At 40.6% G+C, this 23,801-nt stretch overlaps 2 protein-coding genes across 3 annotated transcripts; one reads left to right on the top strand and one right to left on the bottom strand.

Moving 5' to 3' along the window:
* The first annotated feature begins 3,342 nt into the window (after positions 1–3,342).
* Positions 3,343–15,259, top strand: pmm1 (phosphomannomutase 1). Its single transcript, XM_032586626.1, has 8 exons — positions 3,343–3,822; positions 4,458–4,575; positions 7,154–7,230; positions 7,375–7,466; positions 7,614–7,713; positions 8,671–8,746; positions 11,205–11,320; positions 13,511–15,259. The coding sequence occupies exons 1-8, from the start codon at positions 3,739–3,741 to the stop codon at positions 13,706–13,708; spliced, it is 861 nt and encodes a 286-aa protein (XP_032442517.1). The 5' UTR covers positions 3,343–3,738; the 3' UTR covers positions 13,709–15,259.
* A 366-nt stretch (positions 15,260–15,625) lies between these two features.
* csdc2b (cold shock domain containing C2, RNA binding b) lies at positions 15,626–23,364 on the bottom strand. 2 transcript variants are annotated; one of them, XM_032586629.1, is made up of 4 exons: positions 22,906–23,364; positions 20,132–20,441; positions 19,352–19,474; positions 15,626–17,600 (listed from the first exon to the last, which is right to left on the bottom strand). In XM_032586629.1, exons 2-4 carry the CDS (start codon positions 20,311–20,313, stop codon positions 17,438–17,440), a joined length of 468 nt encoding a protein of 155 aa, XP_032442520.1. In that variant the 5' UTR covers positions 20,314–20,441; positions 22,906–23,364; the 3' UTR covers positions 15,626–17,437. The 2 variants fall into 2 exon arrangements, with proteins under 2 accessions (XP_032442520.1, XP_032442521.1); XM_032586630.1 differs by lacking the exon at positions 22,906–23,364 and adding an exon at positions 22,049–22,161.
* Positions 23,365–23,801: the final 437 nt, after the last annotated feature.

Genomic DNA, 23,801 nt, shown 5'->3' with positions numbered 1-23,801 from the left:
AAGACTTTCAATTTTGAACGTATGTCTTGTTTTCCTCCTTCCATAAAGCAAATCAGTCACTGCTACAGTCCACATGATCCAGGCTGTGTAATCCTGTCACTAAACCAATAAAACAAGCAAACACATTTAGGCTCCTGTGCCTAACTTCCTGCACATCACACGCCATCCTGTTGCCACCTTGCAGAGTGGTAAACATCTCGAGCGAACACACGGATGACGCTGCAGTAACGCGGTTGGGTTGGGGAGAACGACCATTTAGCACCTTCACATTTCCACATGAAGAGGCTTTCCAGCTATTTCAACAAAGCAAAAGAAACAACAGTGTGTCTCTGTGTCGCCTGGGTAGTTAAACAGCAGCTGGACTGCGGCAATTTGTGGTGTTCCCATCAGTACGACACAATGACTCAAGTGCTTTCCATTATGCATTTATTACATTTATTCATCGCACAGCGACAGAGGGATTTCCATCTGTGGTTCGAAATGCTACTAAAAGCAAAAAATGAATAAATGCAAAATAAATCCATTGAAACATCGGTGCGTTAGCAAAAACAGCATAAACCAACAGTGTTAATATAAATTCATCAAATGCATTTATTCAATTTAAATGTGTTTTCTAGTTAATCTATTGACAGGCTAAACTAAAAGCTAATAAAAAGCAGAACATTCAAATTTAGTACATAATCACGAGCCATCATTGCATTTATGTTTACAGTACTTTTTGCTTATAATCAGTTATTTTGGCTTCATGGAAACAAATATGGAGGTTATCTTGAGTTTTAAAGTTATTAGGAATCATGTCTTCTTCCTCAATGAAATAAGTTTCTTTTTAAGAACCTATATTTAAAAGTTTCTTTAAAGAACCCTAGTCTCTCCCAGAGGATTTCATCATTCAGTTTTTTATTTCTGACATACCTTTTGGACCTAAGAGTTGAATCAAGAATCACTCATAAGTTTTACATTTGACATAAAAAAAATGGGAAGAATCCTTTAGCTCAGTGGTTCCCAAAGTGTGGGGCGCGCCCCCTGGGGGCGGGGGGGCGCAGTGCCATTGCAGGGTGGGGGGAGCGAAGTGGTATGGATGAATGCAAAAATAGCAGTTTAGTGTTTCACTATAAAGATGGTTTGTAGTGTTTTGTTGCAGCCTGAAGTGTGAAATAAACTTCAGTGGAGTTTGAAAACAAAATATGTGTATAGGTTTGTGTCTGGTTGAACGATGTGTGTGCCCAGTTGTTGTTTTTTTTCTTTTTTGGGGGATGATTTTATTGTAATCCATAGGGGGGCCCAGGAAATATTTGGGAACCACTGCTTTAGCTTTAACTATTTGAGGCATGTGAGGCATGATTATTTAAGCCAATCAGAAACTTTTGTCATTGTATGTGACAACTTTAATCACATTCTTGTGTGTAGAAATGACAATGTCATCTGCATACGTTATAATTTCAACATCATCACACACTAGCAGGAGGTATTTAGGGCTCAAATTGATGACCGGGAGCCTTAGCACGTCATCTCCACTGTAAAACATGGCACTGTAAAACAAGATGCTGTGCGTATGTTTTTTTTTATCATGAGGGACTGGAAAGTTGGTCAAAGTTTATGGGAAGATGGATGAATCAAATGCTGGTTCATCCATCCCCCCAAACCCCCGAAGATGGCTGTCTGGTTCACACTGAGCCGGGTTCTGATAGATGTTTCTTCCACTGAAAGCAGAGTTTTTCTTTCAACTGTTGCTTGCTGCATGTATGAGGGATTAACTGCAAAGTTAACAACTCAAGTGACTGCTCAGTGTTGCTACATCCTCATTCAGGGATAGTGTCCTTCGATGCCATCTGCTGGGTTTCCTTGGATAAACTTTTTATCTAGTTTAATAAAATGAACTTCACTGCTCTGTTTGGTGCATTGAGGAACAATTTGGAAAGAGTTTTACTTGGAATCTGCATGATTGGATTGAATTGACTTTTTTTCTTCTGGGTTTGCTTATTATTTAGGTAATTAAAATGTATTAAATGGACTCAACTACAAAGAACAAATTGAGAACTGGAAAGAATATTGGGAGCGGGGAAATTGGATAATTTTGAGAGAGAAACAAATATTGAAAACCTTAGGGCTACAAGAATGAAATCTATCAGAGAACACAGTTTATGTTGATGCCATGAAAAGAACAAACCTGAGTAATCAGGGCACAGAATTAATTTTGATATTGCTTGCATAAAGCAGACTTTTGTCCTGTTTAACTTTTGGGTTTATGACTAGAGGGGAAAAGAAGAAGCACGAAAAACTCACACAGTGGCATTATGAGCTGCAGTAATTTCAATTTTAAAACGCCAGGGGTCAGTGTAGAAGCACAAATAGCTTAGCTCTGGGTCAGGAAACGTCACGTGAACGTCACCTTTATACAAACTTAAATTGATTATTAAATTGAGTATTTTTGAAGTTTCTAAAAACAGACATATTTTTTTGCAGTACTGAAGCTGCACTTTACTTGTTAAAACAACATCCACAGAAAAGAAGAAAGCAGTAGTGATCATTTGGATTTCTGCCTAAAGTTTGAGTGAACATCCCACACTGAGAGGTATGTGTATATATGTATATATAATATACATATATAATAGGCTAAAATATCTCAAAAAGCAACACATGATGCCCTCTGTCTGAGGAAATTCAAGAACAGATAAAAACAGCATAAATATCCGTTTATAAAGGTTTAAAAGGTCATTGTGAAACTCTAGCAAAATACACAGAGGGTCTTTATGCACAAAACATGGAACAGTGCTGAACCTTTCATGTAACTAAATTTAAAAATTTAGTTACAAATTTAGTTCACTTGCCTCAGTTAATGCCAGTGTTCATGATTCAACAGTAAAAAAAAGAAAAGAGAGTTTTCTGTTCGTCTGACTGAAATGAACATAAACTCCAGAGCCCAGGTTCAAATTTGTCTAAAAAATCTCTTGATGATCTTTTGGGAAACATTCTGTGGAAGGGTAAACCTGAAGTTTAATTTTTTGAACATCTAATAAAAAAAAACTAAAGCCTTTCAGAAGAGAAAATCTTTACATTGTAAATATACAGTGCTTTCTTTACATTTTGTATTTACAATGTAAGAAATAATAATATAACAACACATCATACTATAATATAATGTAGAATAATATAGCACATCATAATATAATATAAGAAATATAATATAATATAATAAAATATAACATAATATAATATATTATAATATAATAAAATATAATATAATATAGTATAATATATTATAATATAATATAATAAAATATAATATAATATAATATAATATAATATAATATAATATCTCCTTTGTTTACTATCTCTCTTGAACTCGTATTTGCAGGTGAAAGGTCAGCCGCCTGTTGCCCCGCCCACTTTCTACGTCACAGGCTGAGTTGAATGGGCTCCGCTGTAGTACAGCGCAGCAGAGGAAACAGGCACGTACTGCACGCTGAAGTGGACACCTCGCTGTCACACTGAGCCGAACAGAGTCGAACCAGAACCAACGGACCGGGAAGCCGCTTCCAGCTCGGACAGGAAGACAAATATCTACTTTAAACTCCCAGTTTGAGTCTGTTTCTTTAGGGTACTTCTGGACAGGATGTAGTTTCTCCTCATGTGAGATTATACGAGTAGCACGAGACCGAACCTCCCACTTTTAACTTACATCTTTAGAGAAGAAAACAGCGAGCCGAGCCGAACCGAGCCGAACCGAGCCGCCCAGGAATGGAGACTTTAAACGGCTTTCCCTCACAGCGAAACGTCCTGTGTCTGTTTGACGTGGACGGCACACTGACGCCACCGAGAGAAGTAAGCTGCCATCCATCCAACAAGCAGCCTATTGTTGGTGTTAGTCTGTCATTAGAAGCGTTTTTATTTCTTCCTACAGTAGCAGCTCCATCCTCCTCAGCTGCTGCTGCTCTCTCTCTCTCTCTGTCTGCATCCTTTGCCTCCCACTCTGAGGAGGGCACACTGTGTCCTCACGGCATCACGTCCTCATTCATTCAGTCTGGAGACATTTCTAATCCTGCCTCCTCATAAACCAGAGATAACACAGCGGGTCGAGCTGCTTAAAAATGTAGACATCGTCACTTCATGCCACTCTTGTTTATTTGACTCTTCTTTTGCCTTGCTGTTAATATTCTTGGTTTCCATTGAAAAAGAATGCATATGTGCAGATTTAGTATTAATAAAGTGCTGGTTGCTGTGTTGGGGCTTATCTGGAGCGATTGCTTAATGTGTGTTTGTGTGTCTGCACAGTTCACGCCTCCAACAGTCACAACATGAAACCAGCCTTTACAGTCATCTTATCACAATGTTATGATACTTTAATGACTAAGAGTTTTCCTCTGCGAAAGGAGCATCTGTTATCAGATGACAGATGTTGTTGGCGAGTGAAAAACAAAAATAAAACACTCAAAGTGCGTGTTTCTTGCAATCTGCAGAAAATCGACCCGAAGCTGGACGAGTTCTTCCAGACTCTGAGGAGGAAAGTGAAGATCGGCATCGTGGGAGGGTCGGACTACCCGAAGATAGCCGAGCAGCTCGGGGAAGGAGACGACGGTGAGCAAGCCGCTTCCTGCTTCAACCACATTTTTGTTCTTGTAGGTTTTCAGCGCATCAACTCGAGCCTCCTGCTGCAACTTTGTGAAACTGGGAGTCAGTCTGTGGAGAGAAGCTGGGAGAAACGGTGAAAGAAAATGACCTGAAACCCAGAGAAACAGAGATAAAACAATTAGATCAGATACAATTTTGTTTTTTGCCATTTATTTACAGCATACGGTTATTTATGCTGTTTGTTATTAAAGATTTGAACATCTTGTTTCAAGATTACTGCAGGCAAATGACTTACAGTTACCAGGATTATAATGTTTTTGTTGAAATGTGTCAAAAATGTCATTGTCAGCGTTATTATATAATATTATTATTGAAAGTAGTTGCATTCAGCCATTAGAAATTAATTACCTCGTAATAGCTGATATCGCACAGTAATGATGAAGTCCAAAAAAAGCAACGCACTCAGCAAACAAGATTCTCAAAAATATTTTATGTGGAGGACAGATTGCAGAATTTATGATTGCAGCTCTTATTTAGTACTTCTTCCGATAATAGTAATAATAATAATAATAATAATAACAATAATACATTTGATCTGAGGTTGTCTTCCAAAGCACTCAAGGGCATCGAACAAGAAACGGAAACAATAAAGCAAAAACTGTAAAACTATGAAAGGCGTATGTCAATATATCAACACACAATTAAAGAAAGGAGCAACATGAAGCAAAATAAGCAAGTTTGAAGAAATAATTTTAACAGGCCATATATTATTTTAGCTGTCTATACTGAAAATAAGCAGACAATTGACACAATGCTGGTATATTTAGAAATCAGAGATGTTAGCAGCATGTTTAACGGGAAAACACATCCGGCTAAAATGTACTGAAGATCTTCAAAAAGCCTTTTGACACACATTAAAAAGACAATTACTGATAGATTTTATACATTTTAACACTCCTTAATAAGAATGTGCAATATAATCTCCCAACCCCACACGTACATATAGTAATTTAGTTAACAAAAGTGTTTTTGTTTGAGTTGTCCTGGATTTTCATGATGATTTAGATTTTCGACGGCTGAAATCGGCAATCAGTGAGACTGGGAATCGCTTCATCTCCACAAACAACACAGATCCGCCGATCAGTGAGGAAGATCAATGATTTAAGCTGAAGTGATCTTAACATCAGTTCAGCTTGAGGCAGAACGCTGGAGCCGCTCGGTGTTTCTGTTTTTGACGTTGACGAGCAACTGTTCCGCTCCCCTCACTATCCTCTGCAGGACCAGCTTGTCTGATTCATTAGCTTCCATTCCGAAATGCGGTGCAACGACACACCCAACCACACTTTAGAGTCGCATTTCAGTCAGGCCTCGTGCGGTCGTCCATCTGACCCCTCTTTGCTTCGGTTTGGTTCACTTTCCCAACTCGTGACTCCTGACTCTGTTTCCAAAACACACCGTCACGCTGAGCAGGGAACGCATAGCTGCAGCGGACAGCTGATAGCTTGTCTATCTGTAAATATTAGCCGACAGCTGGAATGCAGATGCACTGTGCCAAGGCAGAACACAATGTGGCTTCACGTCCAAGTGTGTTAAAGGTGAAAGCTGTTCTTGGCGCTCAGTTGCAGCTGATGTTGCCTCTACCCACAAAAAAGACCAAGGTGGCGCATTTAGGTGCATATGCTAAAATTTAACAGAATCAATGCAAGAGTTCACCTGCTCTACACCTTTGAGTGTTTGTGGTCTCCAGCTGTTGTTTATGCACAGGCACCTCCAAAGAGTCGTGTGTATGTAGTGCAAACAGTGAGGTGGTTGGATGTTTTGCAGGCTCTACCTGGAAAACAGGTTGTCTTAGTGGCTACGTGTTTTGGTCCAAAGCCAGCAAAACTTACTTTTTTTGGTACTATTGTAAAATTTTCTTGGCTGTCTGACGTTTCCTCTTCAACCCAGAGAAGATGAAAGTTCGCTAACAAGTTGAACATTTCTCATTCCCACATAACATGAGCTCTTTCCTCTTTGCTTTACTCTGTCTGACTATTGTTCAGTTGAAGTTTTAATCTCAAAATATTTTGCAGATTCTGCACTCAGTGCCAGTAGTAAACCACTGCATGTATTCTCAGGAACAGGCTTTAAGTGGTTCTGAAAGTTTTCCAGGGGATTTTATACTATTGCTATTATTATCTACACTGTTTCCCACCTTGTTAATTAAAGTTTTTATTAAATATATTTTTACCTTGCTGCTTGGAGCCTAGATGAATTAATAACTGTTTTCCAACAGCGTTTGAATTTACTATTGAGCAGGAATCTTTTATCTGATTTCAGCTTTTTGTTTTTTTTAGGTTATAGCGTTTAAATCGGTTCCTAAAGTAAATCACACCGTTAATAACTCAGATTAAAGGAAGAAGAGAGATTAGACTGATCAAAACTCTTCCAGCCTTTTTTGTATGCAGTATAATCAGCAACAAGTCTAACAACAGCGTCGAAGGCTACTTTATTTTCCGATTCTTACTATTCTCAATTTAAAAAAAAACTCTTTGAGTTAAGACGATCACATTTAGCCTCATTTTGTGTGTTTTCTCTCTTTCAGTGATTCACAAGTTTGACTATGTGTTTGCTGAGAACGGGACTGTTCAATATAAAGACGGGAAGCTCCTCTCTAAGCACGTAAGCGAGTTCATATTTTCCGTGAGAACAAAGCCTGAAATCCCCCGTTTATTATGCTGGAAAGCAATTTTTTTAATGATGATGGTAATTTCCTTTTAGCACGATTATTCTGAAGCCATATTAAATGCGTTTTTGCTCCTGCAGGCGATCCAGAACCACCTGGGAGAGGAGCTGCTGCAGGATCTGATTAACTTCTGCCTGCGGTACATGGGGCTCATTAAGCTGCCAAAGAAAAGGTTTGTCACGCAAACCTTTCCGATAACGTTCACCGGGTTTCTTTATTTCAAATGAATGCTTTCATTCCTTTCCACTTTCCCAACAGAAGCTTTGAGAGCCAGATCAAAACGAAAAGCATTGAATCCCGCTTCGTTTTCTTCCCGCAGGGGAACGTTTATTGAGTTCAGGAACGGGATGATTAACATTTCGCCCATCGGTCGCAGCTGCACCCTGGAGGAGAGGATTGAATTTTCCGAAATAGACAAGGTAAATACTGTTTACCTGGAAAAGTCCGTATCATAAAGTTACAACATCGCCACTACTGTGCACAGGAAGAGAATGTTTCAATCTGAAGGCAGATAGGATGGAGCAAAGCAAACAAATTTTTTACCAAAAGGACCTTTTTGTCTCTCTTTCTAAGACGCGATCTGGTTAAACAGACAAAGAAAGGTCAAACATTGACCTGTCAACACAATCTAACCGATTGAACACTTGATGGCTGACAGTCTGGCTAAATAAATGAAGTAAACGTCAGCAGAGGAGAAGTTTAGCCGCTCAGCTACGTCACCACACTTATATTCTGTAATCTTCCTCTATTTTCAGAAAGAGAAAATGTAGTTACATTTAAATTGGCTTGACATGTTTTTGACGTGTATTTTAGCTATGTGGAAAAAAACCTAGAGGAACAACTCGTCACTAACTAGGTTAATTATGCAACAGGCCGGTAAAATGAGTCTAAAGCGACTCTTCCTAGAGAGGTCGAGTTCCTCCAGGCGCCGACCGAGTGCAATCAGGTCTTCTCTCAGGTAGAAAACTTGTTATTATGAGCTTGATGCAACTGAATGTGAATCTGTTCAGTAATTAAACTGAACCGGGTTTAATTTAAACAAAAATGGATTCCTGCTAAAATAAATGACTCTCTACTAAAGACCATTAAATTGTGCCTGAAACCAGAAAATGTTTTAATCCACTGGCAGATTATTTAACTTCACTTCACTTCCATCAATGTTTATGAATTATTAAGCTCGTATATTGTGCTGTAAAGTTAGTGTAGCTTAGTTTTGTTTTATGTCAAGTACACCGGATTATATTTGCTGGTTAGGTCATTTCTGAAGTTTTTTAAGTGGCATCAGAGTAAAGGGGGTTAATAACAAAAGCAAGCCACCGTTTCTGTCTTTTTTTTTTGCTCCATAGTCTTTAACCCGTTTGTTTCTTGTTTCTCAGAGGGAGAAGATCCGGGAGAAGTTTGTTGCTGCCCTGAAAAAGGAGTTTGCTGGAAAGGGGCTTCGCTTCACCAAAGGTGATCTCTCTCTGCATCCGTGCAGAAAGGCAGGCAAAAGGGAAAACAGAACGGCATCATGAGCAGCGAGAACATCTTGTTTCTGGCGACGCTCTGTCAGGAAGAAAAACAAACTTAATAGCATCTGTTTATGACGGTTCAGCTCGGTGCCAAACCACTTTTACAGCATTTCCGTCTGCTTGTTGCTCCTTATCTGTTGATAAAAAACAAGAGACCCCTCCACCGCCCCTCCGCCGGCCCACCTTTGGTTCATACTGAACCTTTGTGCTGGTTAACTATTACACACACGCTGTTCCTTCTCGCTCTGTTGACGACACGCCGCAGCAGAAGGTACTGGATGTTTGCTTACGTGCCTCGCCGGTCCGCTGATGACGCGTTAGGGCCGCTCTCGCTTCACACAAACAAGAACCGACCCGTTCGGTTTCCTCGAAAAGCCCGCCTGCTGAATGTTGGGGCTTTCGTGGCCGCCGGGGCTCCCGGGGCGTGAAATCAGAGGGGAACGCCGCAGTCCAAATCTTTGCGATGTTGACTATAACGCTGTGAAAACGGCTCGGCAGGTCCGGAAGGTTTATTTGTTTGCTTTTCCCTCATCAGCTGATAGAAGCTGCAGGTGTCATATAACCCGACACTGCCCAGTCTGCACCAAAACCGAAGAGCTAATCAGTGTGTCCTGGTATCATCTTCCTGCTCTGGAAGGATTCTGTATTAAATAATTCATTTCAGCCCACAATCTGAGCTTTTAGCATTTTTAAAACATGCATGCTCAAAGTTAAAGTTGGGGCTGGAGCTCCGAGTTGTTTATCTTTTGGGCGTGAAGGTGTTTGTGACAGAGCCGTGATGTGGGTGTGTGAGGACAGAGCCTCCCGATTGGCCGATTCCCGGAGGCGAGACGGGGAAACGTCGCTTAGGTTGGAGAGAAGAATGTGTGCCGAAGGCCGTCAAGATTTCTCTCTGTTTTGTTTTCCTCTGCCCTCATCTCACAGCGCCGGGGGTTGGAGCTCAGCAGAGACAGATCATTTCAGCTTTTTTCGCTCTGCAGTCTGGTTTTATATTATGGCTTTAATTACAGGAAATGTTCTGCGGTCTTGGTGAAAACAAAAAAAATTATAACCCTGTGGTGTTTTGTTGATTTCATCTGATTTTCTCTCAAACAAGAAGTCCTCCTGCTGTCTGTCGATGGGTAGAAGTTTAAGTTTTATTTTTGTCTGTTAAGTTATTTACTGGTTGGTAAACTGGATGTGATTAAAGCCACGATTCTCTTTTTCTGTCAGTAATATTTTGAATAAATTTAACTCTTGAAAGTAGGGCTGCAATATAAATCAATAGCAGTATCTATGGTGATCAAGACTTGATTAATATCAATAAATAGAATATTCAATATATGAAATAGTCAGTGAACTCCAATCCAGAACCGCATGGCATTCTGGGAGATGTAGGCAGAGGAAAGGCTTTATCTGCTCAACCTCTCATACGACCAGCTAATCAAGGTTGGTGGCATCAACTAACTCATTCGCTCTTTGGTTACCTAGCAACTCACTCAGTCTTTGGTTACCTGGCAACAACTTGTTGAGTAACTTGCGCAGCAGCAGTTTCAGGTTTTGCCACCGTGCTAGAAAGCATTCACACTGGACGCACAGAGGAGAAACTCGGGTAATAAATAAATAAAATCAGCAGTACAGCAGTTGAGTCAAAAAAGTATTCATTGATTTAAAGTTAAAGTTTAAAGTTTTACTTTGACCAACAGGCAAAGCTGAAGCATCAGTGGCAACTGAAAAAAAATAAAATCTGGTCAGTTTACAGTCCTGGTCGATGAAAACTATTTTAAATCTAGATCTAACAGTTATGAATAACTTTGGCCTAATTGTATATTAAAATACATTATGAAAATGTATTTGTAGATTAATGGACGTTCAAACATTGTTTTCCGTTTTTGCCTAGTACCGTGGAGCTGGATGTCGGGCGCTGCTCCACCATTTCTGGCAACAAGCTTTATGACTGTAGACGTTTTATGACAACTAATTTCAGCCTTTTTTCTTATTTTACTACACGCTAATTCATAACAAGCTTCAACTCAATTCATAATCTACTGAAATTAAATATTGTTACATGAGTCCAATAAATAATATCTACCAGCAGGAGGACACATAGACGTACGCGATCAAAATCGTCCAATTGGACCAAACTGGGATCAGAACCGCAACCAATTTGAAACAGAGTTTAATATGAAAGGTTTCAGAAAGTATTTTATGATTCAATTCAATTTATCATTTATAGATTTTTGCTCTTATTAAACATATTTAACTACAAATAAATTTATATGCAGCAGTTTAAAGACGTGGGTAAGAAATTCAATTGGTACAAATATTTCCATATGAATTTTGGGTGCAAATTGGCCTGGAGCCATTGACATAATACTATGATAATGTTGACAGGTGTGTCGACGCTCGTCTCGTTTCAGGTGGGCTCATCAGTTTCGATATTTTCCCTGAGGGCTGGGACAAGCGGCTGTGCTTAGACCTGCTGGAGAACGAAGGCCTGGACGACATCTACTTCTTTGGCAACGAAACCTCAGACGTAAGATCATTTCCTTTACTGGCGTCAACACAAAACGTCAGAGTTTATAACCAGCAGGAGGGCAAAATAAAAGGAGTAATCCTCTGTCACTCCTCTGAAAACGCTTGAAATTCTTCTAGTTTTGGTCCAAACTTTCCTCCATTCTCTCACTGTCATCCCCATGAATCATATTAGCGTTTTACCTGCGTTACAAATTCACAGCAGACCAGGTTCCTTAGTAATGTTGTTTAATACTCTACAGTCTCCTCCGTTTCTTCAATTGTTGCTCCAAAAACCACCTTAACACCAATTAACCTGGTTCAGGAAGCTGCAATGCCGTAACAACTCGCAACATAAGAACATGCATCGGTTAATCATTTGCTTCTAGAGACAAACTTGAACCAATAAATAAAATCCCAGGAAGGTTGCTGAACTGCCCGTCTGCCATTAGCACGACTCCTCTCTCTTATGCGCAAACGAAACTTAAAGAAAAAGCTGCTCCTCTGCCAGACGGACGTATTGCTCTGGTTTGAACATCATAAAATTTATGAGCGGTGTTTCAGCTGCTCTCTGCGCACCACTCCCAGGACGGCTGAATATACGAGCGCAGAGCCGGTCACATGGCACTGCAGCAGCAAAGAGTTTGTTTTTCATCATCGTAAAAGGTGAAAAACACTTTAAAATGTTTGGGGAAAACCCAGATTAAACCAACAAGAACACGTCACTCCGGACAATAATACGGATTTTTTACAGTGTGGACATGATAAATCTGACTAAGCGTAACGCAGATACACAGCTTAGTGGGGGAAGCAGCCAATCACATACAGAAGACAAGGGCAAGTTTTTTCAAACTTTGAAACAACTTTCAAAGCACAAATTTTGCAAACCACTGTTAATGTGACTCTCCAAAGTTCATTATTTGTTACCTTGGAAACTCATGTAGACCTTCCTCCACCCTTCAATTTGCACGTAGCCATGAATAGCTGCAAGCTTTTACTTTCAGTGGTTTGTCGCCCAGTCTCTGCTTCAGATCGACTGGCCTGCGGCAGCCTGAGGACGGGGGAGTCCTGCCGTCTCCTAAAGCAGCGCTTGGGTTTAGCTGAAGTCAGACTACTGGAAGAATGCAGCAGCATTTGAGCAATCTGACCTCAGTGTCTCCTGAGGGGTCGTGGGTCACATTCCTGCTGGTGTTATTCCAATGAATGGGGGGGAAAAAATTGCAAAGTTATTCACTCTTTGTCACGTTACCCATTTCACCAGGATTTAGTCTTATAGATAAACAAAAGAAGCACACACATGATTTATGTGTTGGGTTTTATTTTGGGGTATCAGTGTAAATTAGGCTGCAGCAAAAAAAAAAAAATCTAAATTATTTGTTTTTTTCCTTTCATGTCTCAGTTATACACTAGTTTGTGTGAAAATATCCCACAAAATCAAGATGAGAAAGTTTAAAGGGGCAGTATCATGTATTTTCCAGGCATATAGTCCCCGTTGTTATAAAAATGCTGCATTTGTCAAACATGGCTTAAAATAAATTTGACTTTGTAATTTAACGCCTTGACATTGGGTCTCTGTCTCTTTAAGAAACCTTTGCTCTTTCTGAAACTCCACCTTCAGGAAGTCATTATGAGATCACTCCTCTCTTACCCCTTTAATGTTTTTAGCAGCGTTGCACTGAGAAGAAGCTGCTATAAAGAGCTCAGCTGATTAGCAGCTCCACCAGGCGTTTGCTAATCGCGGCTGGCTAGTCTGAAGGAGCTGCATGGGGAAGAGTGCCGCTCTGTGAGGCGGAAGTTTAGAAACCGCAGCTCTGGGGAGGAGCTGCGTTTTGAAGGCGGCGCTGGGTCCCTGCAGGCGTTTTGTACAACTGAACGGTTGCCATGGAGATTAAAGGATTTCTCAAACAGGCACGAAAGAATCAAGGAAACATGTGATGTAAAGCTCAAAAAAGTAAATTTTACATAACACTGCCCCTTTAAGAATAATTAAAACATTTCGAGAGCCGTGTAAACAAATAGCTTCTCTTTGTTTGTCACTGTGATCTTATGAGAGGATGAACATGCTGAGGGGTAAAAACCTCAGACTCAGTGAATAAAGCCTTCATTTGTTCATGGACGTTTGTCCTGGTGGTTGGTTTTAGTCATGAGAAGGAAACCCGACCACATGAACTCAGATGTGATATGATTATGATGACGCTGCTCCTGTTTCCAGGGAGGAAACGACTACGAAATCTTCAACGACCCGAGGACGATCGGCTTCACCGTCTACTCGCCCGAGCACACGGCCCGGCTCTGCCGCGAACTTTTCTTCGACTCGTCGCCGCGCCTCATCGGCACACCCTCAGCCAAAAACCCCTCCGAACTGGACGGCAGCAGGAATATCGAGCGCAGGCTTTTAATGAAGTGCTGAGTGGCGCCGCTACTCACCACTCCTTGTTAATAATGTTAGTTTAATATATGAATGAAAGGCAGGAGGTGGGTTTTATTTAAAGAAACAGGCAGCAGATGTTGAAGTGAGCGTTGTTGTTTTAAGTACTGTGCCAAAAACCACGTTTGACTGCTGTGCTGAGAAGCATGTGACCTTGAAATGAACCCAAAAATGAACTGGGATATTTATCTTCCACATGACTTTGGGTATGAAGTGATATTTTGCACTAATGAGAGGATCATTTTATTCCTGTAGTTATTGACGAACTCACCGCAGTTAGGGAGCGGGACGGAGGAGACTCAGACTACAACTCTTTGGTTTTTGGCGATTAACTTCTTGAAAACAAGGATCTCTCTGCATTTAAAGTGTAGGATGCACCAAAGGGCCACAACATTCCAGGTTGCTTTAATTTTTAAACTGGATCCGTTTTAATATGTTAACCGTTTAACTATCTGGCGTCAAACATTTACATCAACTTCTCAAGTGTCCTGAAGCGAATATGAACTCCTGTAAATGCACTTAAGGGAACAATCAGCAGATTTAAAAGGGAAGATTCAAATTTTCTTTAATCAGAATTCTGTCGAGTGGTTGTGAACAGTCAATATCTTAACATACGAAATGTAATTTTTACGTATCGATGTGTTAATTTGATTTCAAATGGCCATCCAAAGTTATTCAAGTTTGACTAGATGTTAGCAAAAAAAAAGATTAGGTGCTATGTACAGCATGTAAGATAATTACTGCTCATAGTCTCTCTACAGAACCCCCTCTCAACTTTCACCTTTTAAAATACCGTCCAAAATGTATCGAGTCATTTATTAAAAAAGCTGAAGGTTGAAAACATTCCAAAGACACATTTGTATATCAAGCCAAACTTTCTGTACCATGTTTGCATACATTTGCCTGAATAACTGAAATAGATTTGAAAAACAAAACAACAACAAAAAATGCTGAAAGGCGCTAAAACAAATTTAGTTTAAGACCATTTGACCAAAAGACAAATGGTCAATTTGACAAAAGACAAATAAGAAACTCCTGACTGGGAATTATCTGATGACTTAAGCAACGTTTATGACTTTTGCACAGTCTGGATGTTTAGAAATGAAAGTGGGAATTCATCTCAACCAGTGAATTGAGCTTCTGTGACCTGCCAGATGTTTTCTGATCGGTTCACCTCGCTGCAGATAAAATGTCCGTCGCATTAAAGTCTCCAAATGTCTGAGCTTGAGAACATTTTATGAAATGTACGCTCGTTTTCCACCACTGTTTTAATTTTTAACCAGATTTTGAATGTGCATACTTAATGTTTTATGGTTTGGGAACAAACAAACCCTCATAAAAATCTATAAATAGAAATCTGACCATCCTCACTCCTTCGAGCTGAAGGGCTACAGTGGACTTTAAATGCAAAGCTGACAGTCGCCTTATAACGTTTCTGTGGAAGTAACTGGAAGATCGAGCATGTTCCAGTTAAACAAACTAACGTGGAGAAAAACAAACTATTTAACTTAATAAATCTATTTTGAAAACCTTGCTGCCTATTGGTGTTTATTTTTTGTATTTTCAGGATGTTTTCTCCTTTATTTCGCTGGCAACACCAGCTGTAATTCCGCTTCTAACCACTAGATGTCACCTTTTCCCTCTAATAACTTTTTAAAGGTTTTGCTCGTATAGCTTATCCTCATGCTTTATTGCTCCCGTTTTAGTTCAGATTCTCACAATTGCAAACAAACAACATTCTTGTCGCTTGCATACGTCGAGTAACGTCGCTATTTTCATGCTTTCTTTAACATTTAATTCTTATTTTGAGTTGTAGAAAGAGTTTAACACAGCACTGCATCAGCAGCTCTGGTGGACCACACATGAATTTGATCAGACTCCGAATAAGCACACCTTCGGTTCAAATCCTAAATCACACTTTAATGCTTTTTCGAGGCTCAGTTGAAGTGATAAAAGCACCTTTACAGGCAAAGACACGGACACACGTGACGGCGGGAAACTTGCAGTAGTAGAAAATGAGGCGCTGTGTCCCATTTATCCTGGGCAGCTACGATGCGCGGAGTTCCTCTAACACACGATCCGGTGAGGCCACCGCGTTTCCCCAAACACACGGTTTTCACTCACTGGCAGTAAAAACCACAGCTGTGATATACAGTATGTATCTGATCCAAAGTGGCAGGTCGAGTAGCTTTCATACTCAGCAAAATGCAAAGCGTGTCATAATCTGACAAAAAAAAAACATATATATATTAATTCACACACAAATGAACGAATATCCACACAGAGAGAACGATGAAGCAAATTCGCTTTTATGGAAAAGTGTGCAGTTTCTTTCTATTTGAACTAGCGGCGGCTTTTTTATATGGACGATATGGCTCTCTGCCCTTGGCGCCACTCCGACAGAGGGCAGCCAGGTACTCCAAAAAAAAATTAATGAATTAAAATATTGTTAACATTTCTCATGCTGAATAGTTTTCTGCTGCTTACTTGGTTGTCCCAGGGTTTTCCTCTGTGTAGTGAAATGTAAAAGAAAAACATTACACTGACTTGCAGATTCCTATTCTGCCCTAAACTAAAGGACAATCATGACATGTTTTGACAACTTGCTCAAAAATCAAAAATATTTAGCTCAACCTTGAGCTGGATTAGTCTTCACTGATCTGGGATTCCTTGAGAATTTTTTAAAACTTTTACTTTATCTTCAAAAAGGCCTTTTATTTCTCCTCAAAAATATAGCTAAAAATGTCTTCTCCTTTAACATCTTGTTTTTTTTACTCTCCTTAACCCAATTTCAGATTCATGTGTATATAAAGGAACCACCACTGACTTGGAAATGTTTTTTTAACCGTTTATAAAAAAGTCAGTAGTTTGTCTGCTGAAGGTCAAATGACCCTTCCTGCATCTGTCACATGATTTTTTATTTTTTTTAATGATGATGTGAAACCAGGAAGCAGACATGAAACATCCCATCATGGGAGGAGATGTAAAAAGTCCTCACGGCTTCCCTGGTTTTCCAGGACCAACCCGTCTTATTCCTGAAACGTTGCCATCACTTCCTTTTGCTTCAGCTGTTGTCTGAGTTTAATATATCCACTTTAAATTTGTACATTTGATGTAGCAACGGCGCAGACTGGGTGGGACAAGTCCCACGACGAAACCCTCGCAGCAAACATGTGACCCTGGAAACTTTGATGCAGTGCAGTAAGCAACCGAGGAACAGCTGCAAAGAGGGGAAGTAGAACTGAAAACACATCGTCTCCTCACACACACACACACCCACACACACACACACACTGCAGTCTGCACCATGCAGACATGATTAATGTTGTTCCCAGTATTTCTTTTTTTTTTACACCAACTGTGAACAAACTAACACAAAAACAAGCCAAAAAAAAAACAACCTCCTCCCACTTGTAAGTGTGGTTAATTTATGGTCCCTGCTTCAATTTAAACATAAATAACACAAAGGGGATTTGTTGGAGTAGCTTGAACAGAATCTATCAGCTCTGTCAGTAAGTACTTGCCTGCAACAGTAACGATTTCATATCAGCTCTGACTGACACAGAGTAGAGCAACATATACAGTATTTCTAAAAGAGGTTGTTGGTTTTTTTTGTTGGTTTTTTTTTGTTGCTGTTTTTAAACGAAGCAAAGAGTCCAGGAGCACCGCCACCGCACGAGCCGGAGCGTCGCCGTCCTCCGATCTCGCCGACTACGAGCTGATGATCTGTCCGGACCAGGTCTCGTGTTTCGTCCCCGGGTTGAGGTGGATGATCTTCACCTCCACCGCCTGCACCTTAATGTTCTTAGGGGGAACCCGGCACACCTTGTACGTGACCTCGTCTCCCTCGACGGGGACGTACTCGCCCTCGATGCTGCAACGCAGACAAACAGAGGCGGCGGCAGGCCGCTTTCCTTTCAAACGCACTTTCAGAGCGTAAAACATTGCGTCTGTTTATTTTAAAACTGATTAAAACACATGAGATTTGAATTGGGAAGTCCAAGTCAAGAACATCAAATAGAAAAGCTCCTGAAGTTCACAATTTTTAGCTGAGAGGTCAAAGGTCTCCAACTGCTGCACCTATAAACATTGGGAAAACACCACTTAGTAAAAACTCATGGTACCGTCTTAATACTCCTAAATCTCTTTGCATGGGTATACACTGCAAAACCACACAATTTTACCAAGCATTTTTTTAAATCTAGTCTTAATGCAAATATCGCAGTACACTTGAAATAAGACAAAACTAACTTATATTTAATTTTTCTGCAATATCTAGGAGCTTGATTTAAGCCAATGATCCCTTGATGTTGATTTTAAAAAGTGCTAGTTCTACTGTCAGATTATTTCACTTATAATATGACATTTTTCCCTCGTTAATAGTGAAACAATCTGCCAGAAGAACTCTTTTTCAATATCAAGGAATTATTAACAAACTCTTATATCTTGGTGAAAAGTTACTTGTAAGTTATCTTCCTCTTACGTCAAGTGTACTAAGATATTTGCATTAAATACTAGATTTGGTGAGATGTGTTTTTGCAGTGTTCCTTTCTTGTTTAAATCAATATAACGGACAGAAGTGTCTGCCATCGGTTAGCACCTCAAACACTCGGAACCTTTTCAAGGAAAGCCGAGCAAACACTAAAGCCACACTCAATTTCCAATTTCCAAGTCAGAAAAGGAACAAGATTGCTGAGCTGCCTTTGCTCAATTTCAAACATAACAATCTCATGTGTGAAATTCTATTAAAGGGAATTTATCTTTTTTTTTTTTTACTTCTGATGGTTTCTATCTAATTTAACCAGCAGCCGACATAGCTACGTAAAAATCTATATTGCAAGGATTTCCCTTTCTTGTCTAGATGCATGAAATGAAGAGGAAACCGTTGTTGTTGCTAGCAATTATCTCACCGCTTCTGCAGCTCCGCGTTAAAACTCAAATGTGACGTCGTTCTCAAATCCAGGTTCCAACCTCTGAGGCAAATCAAATGAATCTTTTAACTGGTTCAAACATTTCAAATTAGATATCTGGATTTTTTTTTTTTCCCAAGTCTTAGTAATACAAAATAGAAATCCCTCTGGACCCGGAAGTAGTCGCCCCACGCAAAAAGTAGCGAAAGTTTAAGAAATAAACCACGGACGCTACGCTCGTTAAGCCAGTGCAAAATCATAAGTTTGGAAACATCTTCTTTTGGAGTTCAGCACGTAAAATGGCAAGAAGCTTGTAGTCAGCTTGTATTGGCTTTAGGTTTTAGCGCCACAACATTTAGCAGCTGTTTAATCATTTGGGTGTGATGTCATTTCCAGATCCAGCTTCCAAATGAAATGCAGCTTTTCACCACACTTCTTACAGAATATTGTTCACTAAAATTACAGAAGCACATCAGCTTTAGCTGATAAAATAAGATGCTTTGATTCAGCAAAATGAGCAACTCAGTGATTTTAGGAAAGCGAGATGACAGAGTGCAGCGTGTGCAGAATTTGCTCTGCCTGTTCTAACATTAAACGCTCTTCTTGGCATAAAAGGAAAGGCTTATTTCCAGAGCTGGCGCCGCAGGTGGGGCGGTGCCTGCAGTTTAGCTAACGCAGCGCGTCTGCTTGCCGTTCGCCGCCGTTTCTAACTTACTCTGAGATGTGAACGAAGATGTCTTCTCCGCCGTGCGACGGCTGGATGAAGCCGTGGCCTTGTGATCTGGAAAAGTTCTTGCAAGTGCCCTTGAAAACTGGACCTGAGTGAGCGCGGACCGTACTGCGGGCAAAAGGATGAAGTCACAGAGAGAAGCATAAAATTAGTTAGGATAAGTTACTTTTTCGGTATGATTGAAAAACATTCAACGACAGAGCTTCGCAGCGCACAATAGAAATCAGTTTCTGCCTTTACATGACAGATTACAAGGATATTAATCTCAGGGTTTCCCCCCAGTGTATTATAAGCCTGGCGGGCCACCAGGCTTTACTTGTGCCCCCACCAGGCTAAGCATTGGAAAGGAGGAGCTGGGCAATCCCATCTGTTCTCATTGCCAGACATAATAATAACAATGGAGGGAAACCCCTTCTAAATCAGCGAAAGTTCAAAGTTTTGCTTTCCTGGAGGGTAAACCAGGAAGAAAAATGTAATAGTGACCTTTAACCTGCAGTGAAAGTCACTGGAACACTGTGCCTCAATGTAGGAAAAGAGTTGCTCAACCACAGACAGGTCGGCTCCTGCTAGTATTGTAAAATGTACGACCGCACAATGAAATAAAAGTTTTTACAAAGCTTTATTTAATAGAAAATCCTCCTGATTAATAACTTTTTACCCAAAATTATTCACCTCCAAACCCAATGGGGCCTTTAAATAGATTTTTGGGGGGGATTTGTTAGTAAACTACATGAAGGAGGAAAAGCTTCTGCTTCTCTAACGTACGCTGAGTAGGTGCGGTTTCGTTTGGTCGGCAGCGGGCTGGGCAGGTCGCGGGGAAGCGGGGGCTCCCTCCCTTCCTGCCACGCCCTGCTCCCCTCCCGCGGGAACGGGAAGGAGAGGGTGAGCGGGGCGTTGGGGGAGCGCAGGGGCGTTCCGGAGGGAGACGTGATGCTGGGGTCTGCCATGTCAGACGAGATGAAGGGACAAAGGGTTGAGGAAGACGATGCGGTCACCCTGGTCTGTCCTCTGTGAGTGAGACGCCCACCTCACCGTGGGGTCAGCGCCGCCGATTGAGCTCCGTCAACAAGACTTACTGTCAGGAGGAGGAAAGACAAAACAGAAAAGACATTAAGGGGCCGTCGTTCAGGGCCGGTCCAAGCCTTTTTTGGGGCCGAAAGCAGATTTTCATTCGGGCCCCCTTGTACCTTCCAACCAACATGTCAACACCAGATGCTTTATCATCCTAAGCGTGTAACAAAACGACTATCATTAGCTTACAACTAAACTTTATTATGGCTATTGATTTTAACCTTGCAGATGTTTGTATTTTAAAATGCAGAGTGGTATTTAAGTATGCCATTTTTTTTAACTATTCGAAAATAACATCAGCAGATAAACAGTAAATTTACAGTAAACAAGTTAGCAAGTTTAACATCTTATATTTTCCAAACATTGACAGCCAACAGCCGAAAGAGATTAACCTATTAAAAAAAAATTCCCTTCTCACCCACCGCGGGTGGTTCTTATCCTCTGAGCTCGGGTCCTCTACCAGAGGCCTGGGAACTTGAGGGTATTATATATATATATATATAGTATATATAGTATAGTATATATATATATATACTGTATATATATTTATTCAACAAGCAAGTAAGAAAATGACAAAATATAAATTTTTCTGAGCTCTTTCATTATCAGTAAAAACTGTAAGGCAACACTTCATGGAAGAAGAGTCGACAAGATTCTTATATAAAATCACCTGATGATTAAAACAGTTCAAGTAAACCACGCCCACAGCATCACACACCCTCCAACGTGCCAAACATTGGGCATGATGTCTTCATCCTTTGTTCCACACCAAACTCCTGTCCCTAAAAATCTCACCATCATGACACAGATAGACCAAAAGGTTCAGTGGACTTCAATAAACACCACATGTTCATGCTTGGGTAGGAAAGAAAATACTTTTTTTCAGTTATAGAGACTTTGTCAGTCTTTGTCACTGTGTGTGCGTGTGTGTGTGTGTGTGCGTGGGTGTGCGTGTGTGTGTGTGTGTCAGCTCCACATTGGGAACATTATCCACCTATCAGAAATTGACTGGTCAGATCCCCCCCCCACTAATGCTAAAAGGATTATTCAGATTAATTGTGATTAATCAATTATTGAAATAATCATCAACTAATTTAGTATTTGATTAATTAATCTGAATTATTTGTTGGAAGAACTACATATTCAGTGCACTAATTAAGCAAGAGCTGTACAAAAATACATACATCTGCATTTAAGATAATATATATATAAACATAAAGCTTCTGTAAATATGTTTTAACCAGAACTTCTTGACATAGTTTCTGCTTCGCCTGGTTCAAATGTAAAAATACAAATACTCATATTAACCACCTCAGTTAATGCAAAACAATAAAAAATAAATAAAATTATCCGATATGCTACAGATAATCACAAATGCACTAAAGGAATGATATATTCTTGTAGCTTAGACAACAAATGTTTATCTGCTTATTTAAAATAGGAATTGAATTTATTAACATTTATTTGTAGATTTAAAAAAAAAAAAAAAGGCTGAAGTGGTTAAATGAAAAATCTGCAGCATGTGCAATTTTTTTTCCCGATCAATCACCGGAACAATCAACAGAATAATCGATTACTAAAATAATCTACAGCTGCAGCTCTCTACGTCACCTCGCAGTTCCTCCAAACGCGACTCGCATTATTACGGATCCCTCAACGCCATAGCCGATCATTTCACCCCGTGATGGCAGTCTGGAGGACAAACAGCTGACGTGTTGCGCTCATTTTACGTCCGCCCCGCTTTCTGTGATGACGCCTGCAGGCGGCGTGACGTCAGAACAGCTGCAGCGTGGGGCGTTCGTGACGTCAGAGACCTGTTTCCATATGACAGAGTGCATATGGCTTACTATTCCTGCGGGACTGCATCGCGAGGACTGCTACCGCGATATAAATACAGTTACCGAAATTAATTATTCAAATGATTAAAAAAAATCGAATAAATAAAATATTTTTCCTTGGCCTCGGTAAAATTCATGACATATGGGCATTTGAAGAATAAAAAAAAGGAAAGGCTTGGGGACATTTTTCCACCGTAGCTGCACTCATTTGCACTTTCAGCAGACAGACAGACAGACAGACAGACTCGCCCTCAGATCTCAGTGGTTTCTCTGAATCGGGGTGAAAAGCAGTGAGGATCACCGGAGAGACAACCAGACAATAGAAAAGTCAGACAAAAGCGGGTTGAAGAGTCGCTGCTGTCGGCGTGAGGCGGATGAATCGGTCACACATAAAACAAAATCCGTATAAATAGAGTCTGTTCTCCGGCAGAACAACCATCATTGTTCCGATCTGGAAATAAAAAAAAAAAACAAAGCAACCCAGACCTTCTCCGCTTCATGCATACACACACACACACACACCCCCACACACACACACACACACACACACACCCACACACACACCCTAGAATAAATAAATAAATAAATAAATAAATAAATAAAAACATACACACACACTTAGCTACTTACTGCATGGGTGCATGAAGAGGAACCGATCGCTTCTCTTTCTCTCTCTGTGTGTTTTGGCTCGATGCGGTTTATATAAGGAGCAAATTAAATAAATAAGTCGCGCAAATCCGCGCAGATCGTCCGGAAAAACCCTGGCGTGGCGCTGGAGTCGACTGCGGAGGGTCTGCGCAGCTGCAGGAGATTCCGATGGCGTGATGCGACTTGTGCGTGAAAGTGACTTTGGTCATCTGCCTTCCTCCTCCTCCTCTTCTTCCTCCTCCCCGCCTGACCTGCATCCGCAGAGGGAGCAGCCAGGCCCCGGTGTTGCTGGGGGATCTTTGCGGCAGTCTGGAGCAGGCTGTCACACATAAACACGTTTTTTTTTTGTTTTTTTTTTTATTCAGTCTGCGCTCAGCCAGCTGCCGCATGTTGAGCGATGAGGTCACGCATTCCTGCTGGATTCCGCAGGGAAAGTGCGGAAATGGTTGACAGTAATCTGACATGTTTCCTCAGAAAACGAGAGCGAGCAAATCCGGGGATTTTGATCAACTTTCCCAGCTGGAGCAGCATTCACAGGCGATTCAGTGAAACTTCTTGTTTTGCTTTTTTTAAAATTTATTTCACAAACACCAGTGGGTTGCTAGTGAACACTGTGGTCGTGTCTGTGTCCTTCACTTTACTGCTGATTTCAAACGCAGGTGATGACTAATCTCTGGATGTGTGATGACTGAACCGTCTGGGTTTAAACCAACTCTCTGAAATCTGAAGGTAATCCAAGCATTTTTATTCAATAAACATTGAGCATCGCAGCAGTATCAATATGATGCAGCCACCACCGTGCTTTTCCCTCCGTTTCATACAATTCTTAGCGTTGAAAGCCTCACCACCACTTCTCTAAACATACTTTCTTGTTCAAA

Source organism: Xiphophorus hellerii, chromosome 16 (assembly GCF_003331165.1).
Source record: "Xiphophorus hellerii strain 12219 chromosome 16, Xiphophorus_hellerii-4.1, whole genome shotgun sequence".
Lineage (NCBI taxonomy): Eukaryota > Metazoa > Chordata > Actinopteri > Cyprinodontiformes > Poeciliidae > Xiphophorus > Xiphophorus hellerii.
Note: the sequence above shows the minus strand (reverse complement) of the source record. Positions and strands in the feature narration are given on the sequence as shown.

Coding starts and splice junctions, on each gene's coding strand:
- pmm1 (XM_032586626.1), top strand. CDS start 3,739: ATGGAGACTTTAAACGGCTTTCCCTCACAGCGAAACGTCCTGTGTCTG. Junction 7,467..7,613: donor ATTAAGCTGCCAAAGAAAAG/GTTTGTCACGCA, acceptor TTCTTCCCGCAG/GGGAACGTTTATTGAGTTCA. Junction 11,321..13,510: donor TTGGCAACGAAACCTCAGAC/GTAAGATCATTT, acceptor TCCTGTTTCCAG/GGAGGAAACGACTACGAAAT.
- csdc2b (XM_032586629.1), bottom strand. CDS start 20,313: ATGGCAGACCCCAGCATCACGTCTCCCTCCGGAACGCCCCTGCGCTCC. Junction 19,475..20,131: donor CGAAACCGCACCTACTCAGC/GTACGTTAGAGA, acceptor TTTTGCCCGCAG/TACGGTCCGCGCTCACTCAG. Junction 17,601..19,351: donor ATCTTCGTTCACATCTCAGA/GTAAGTTAGAAA, acceptor TCTGCGTTGCAG/CATCGAGGGCGAGTACGTCC.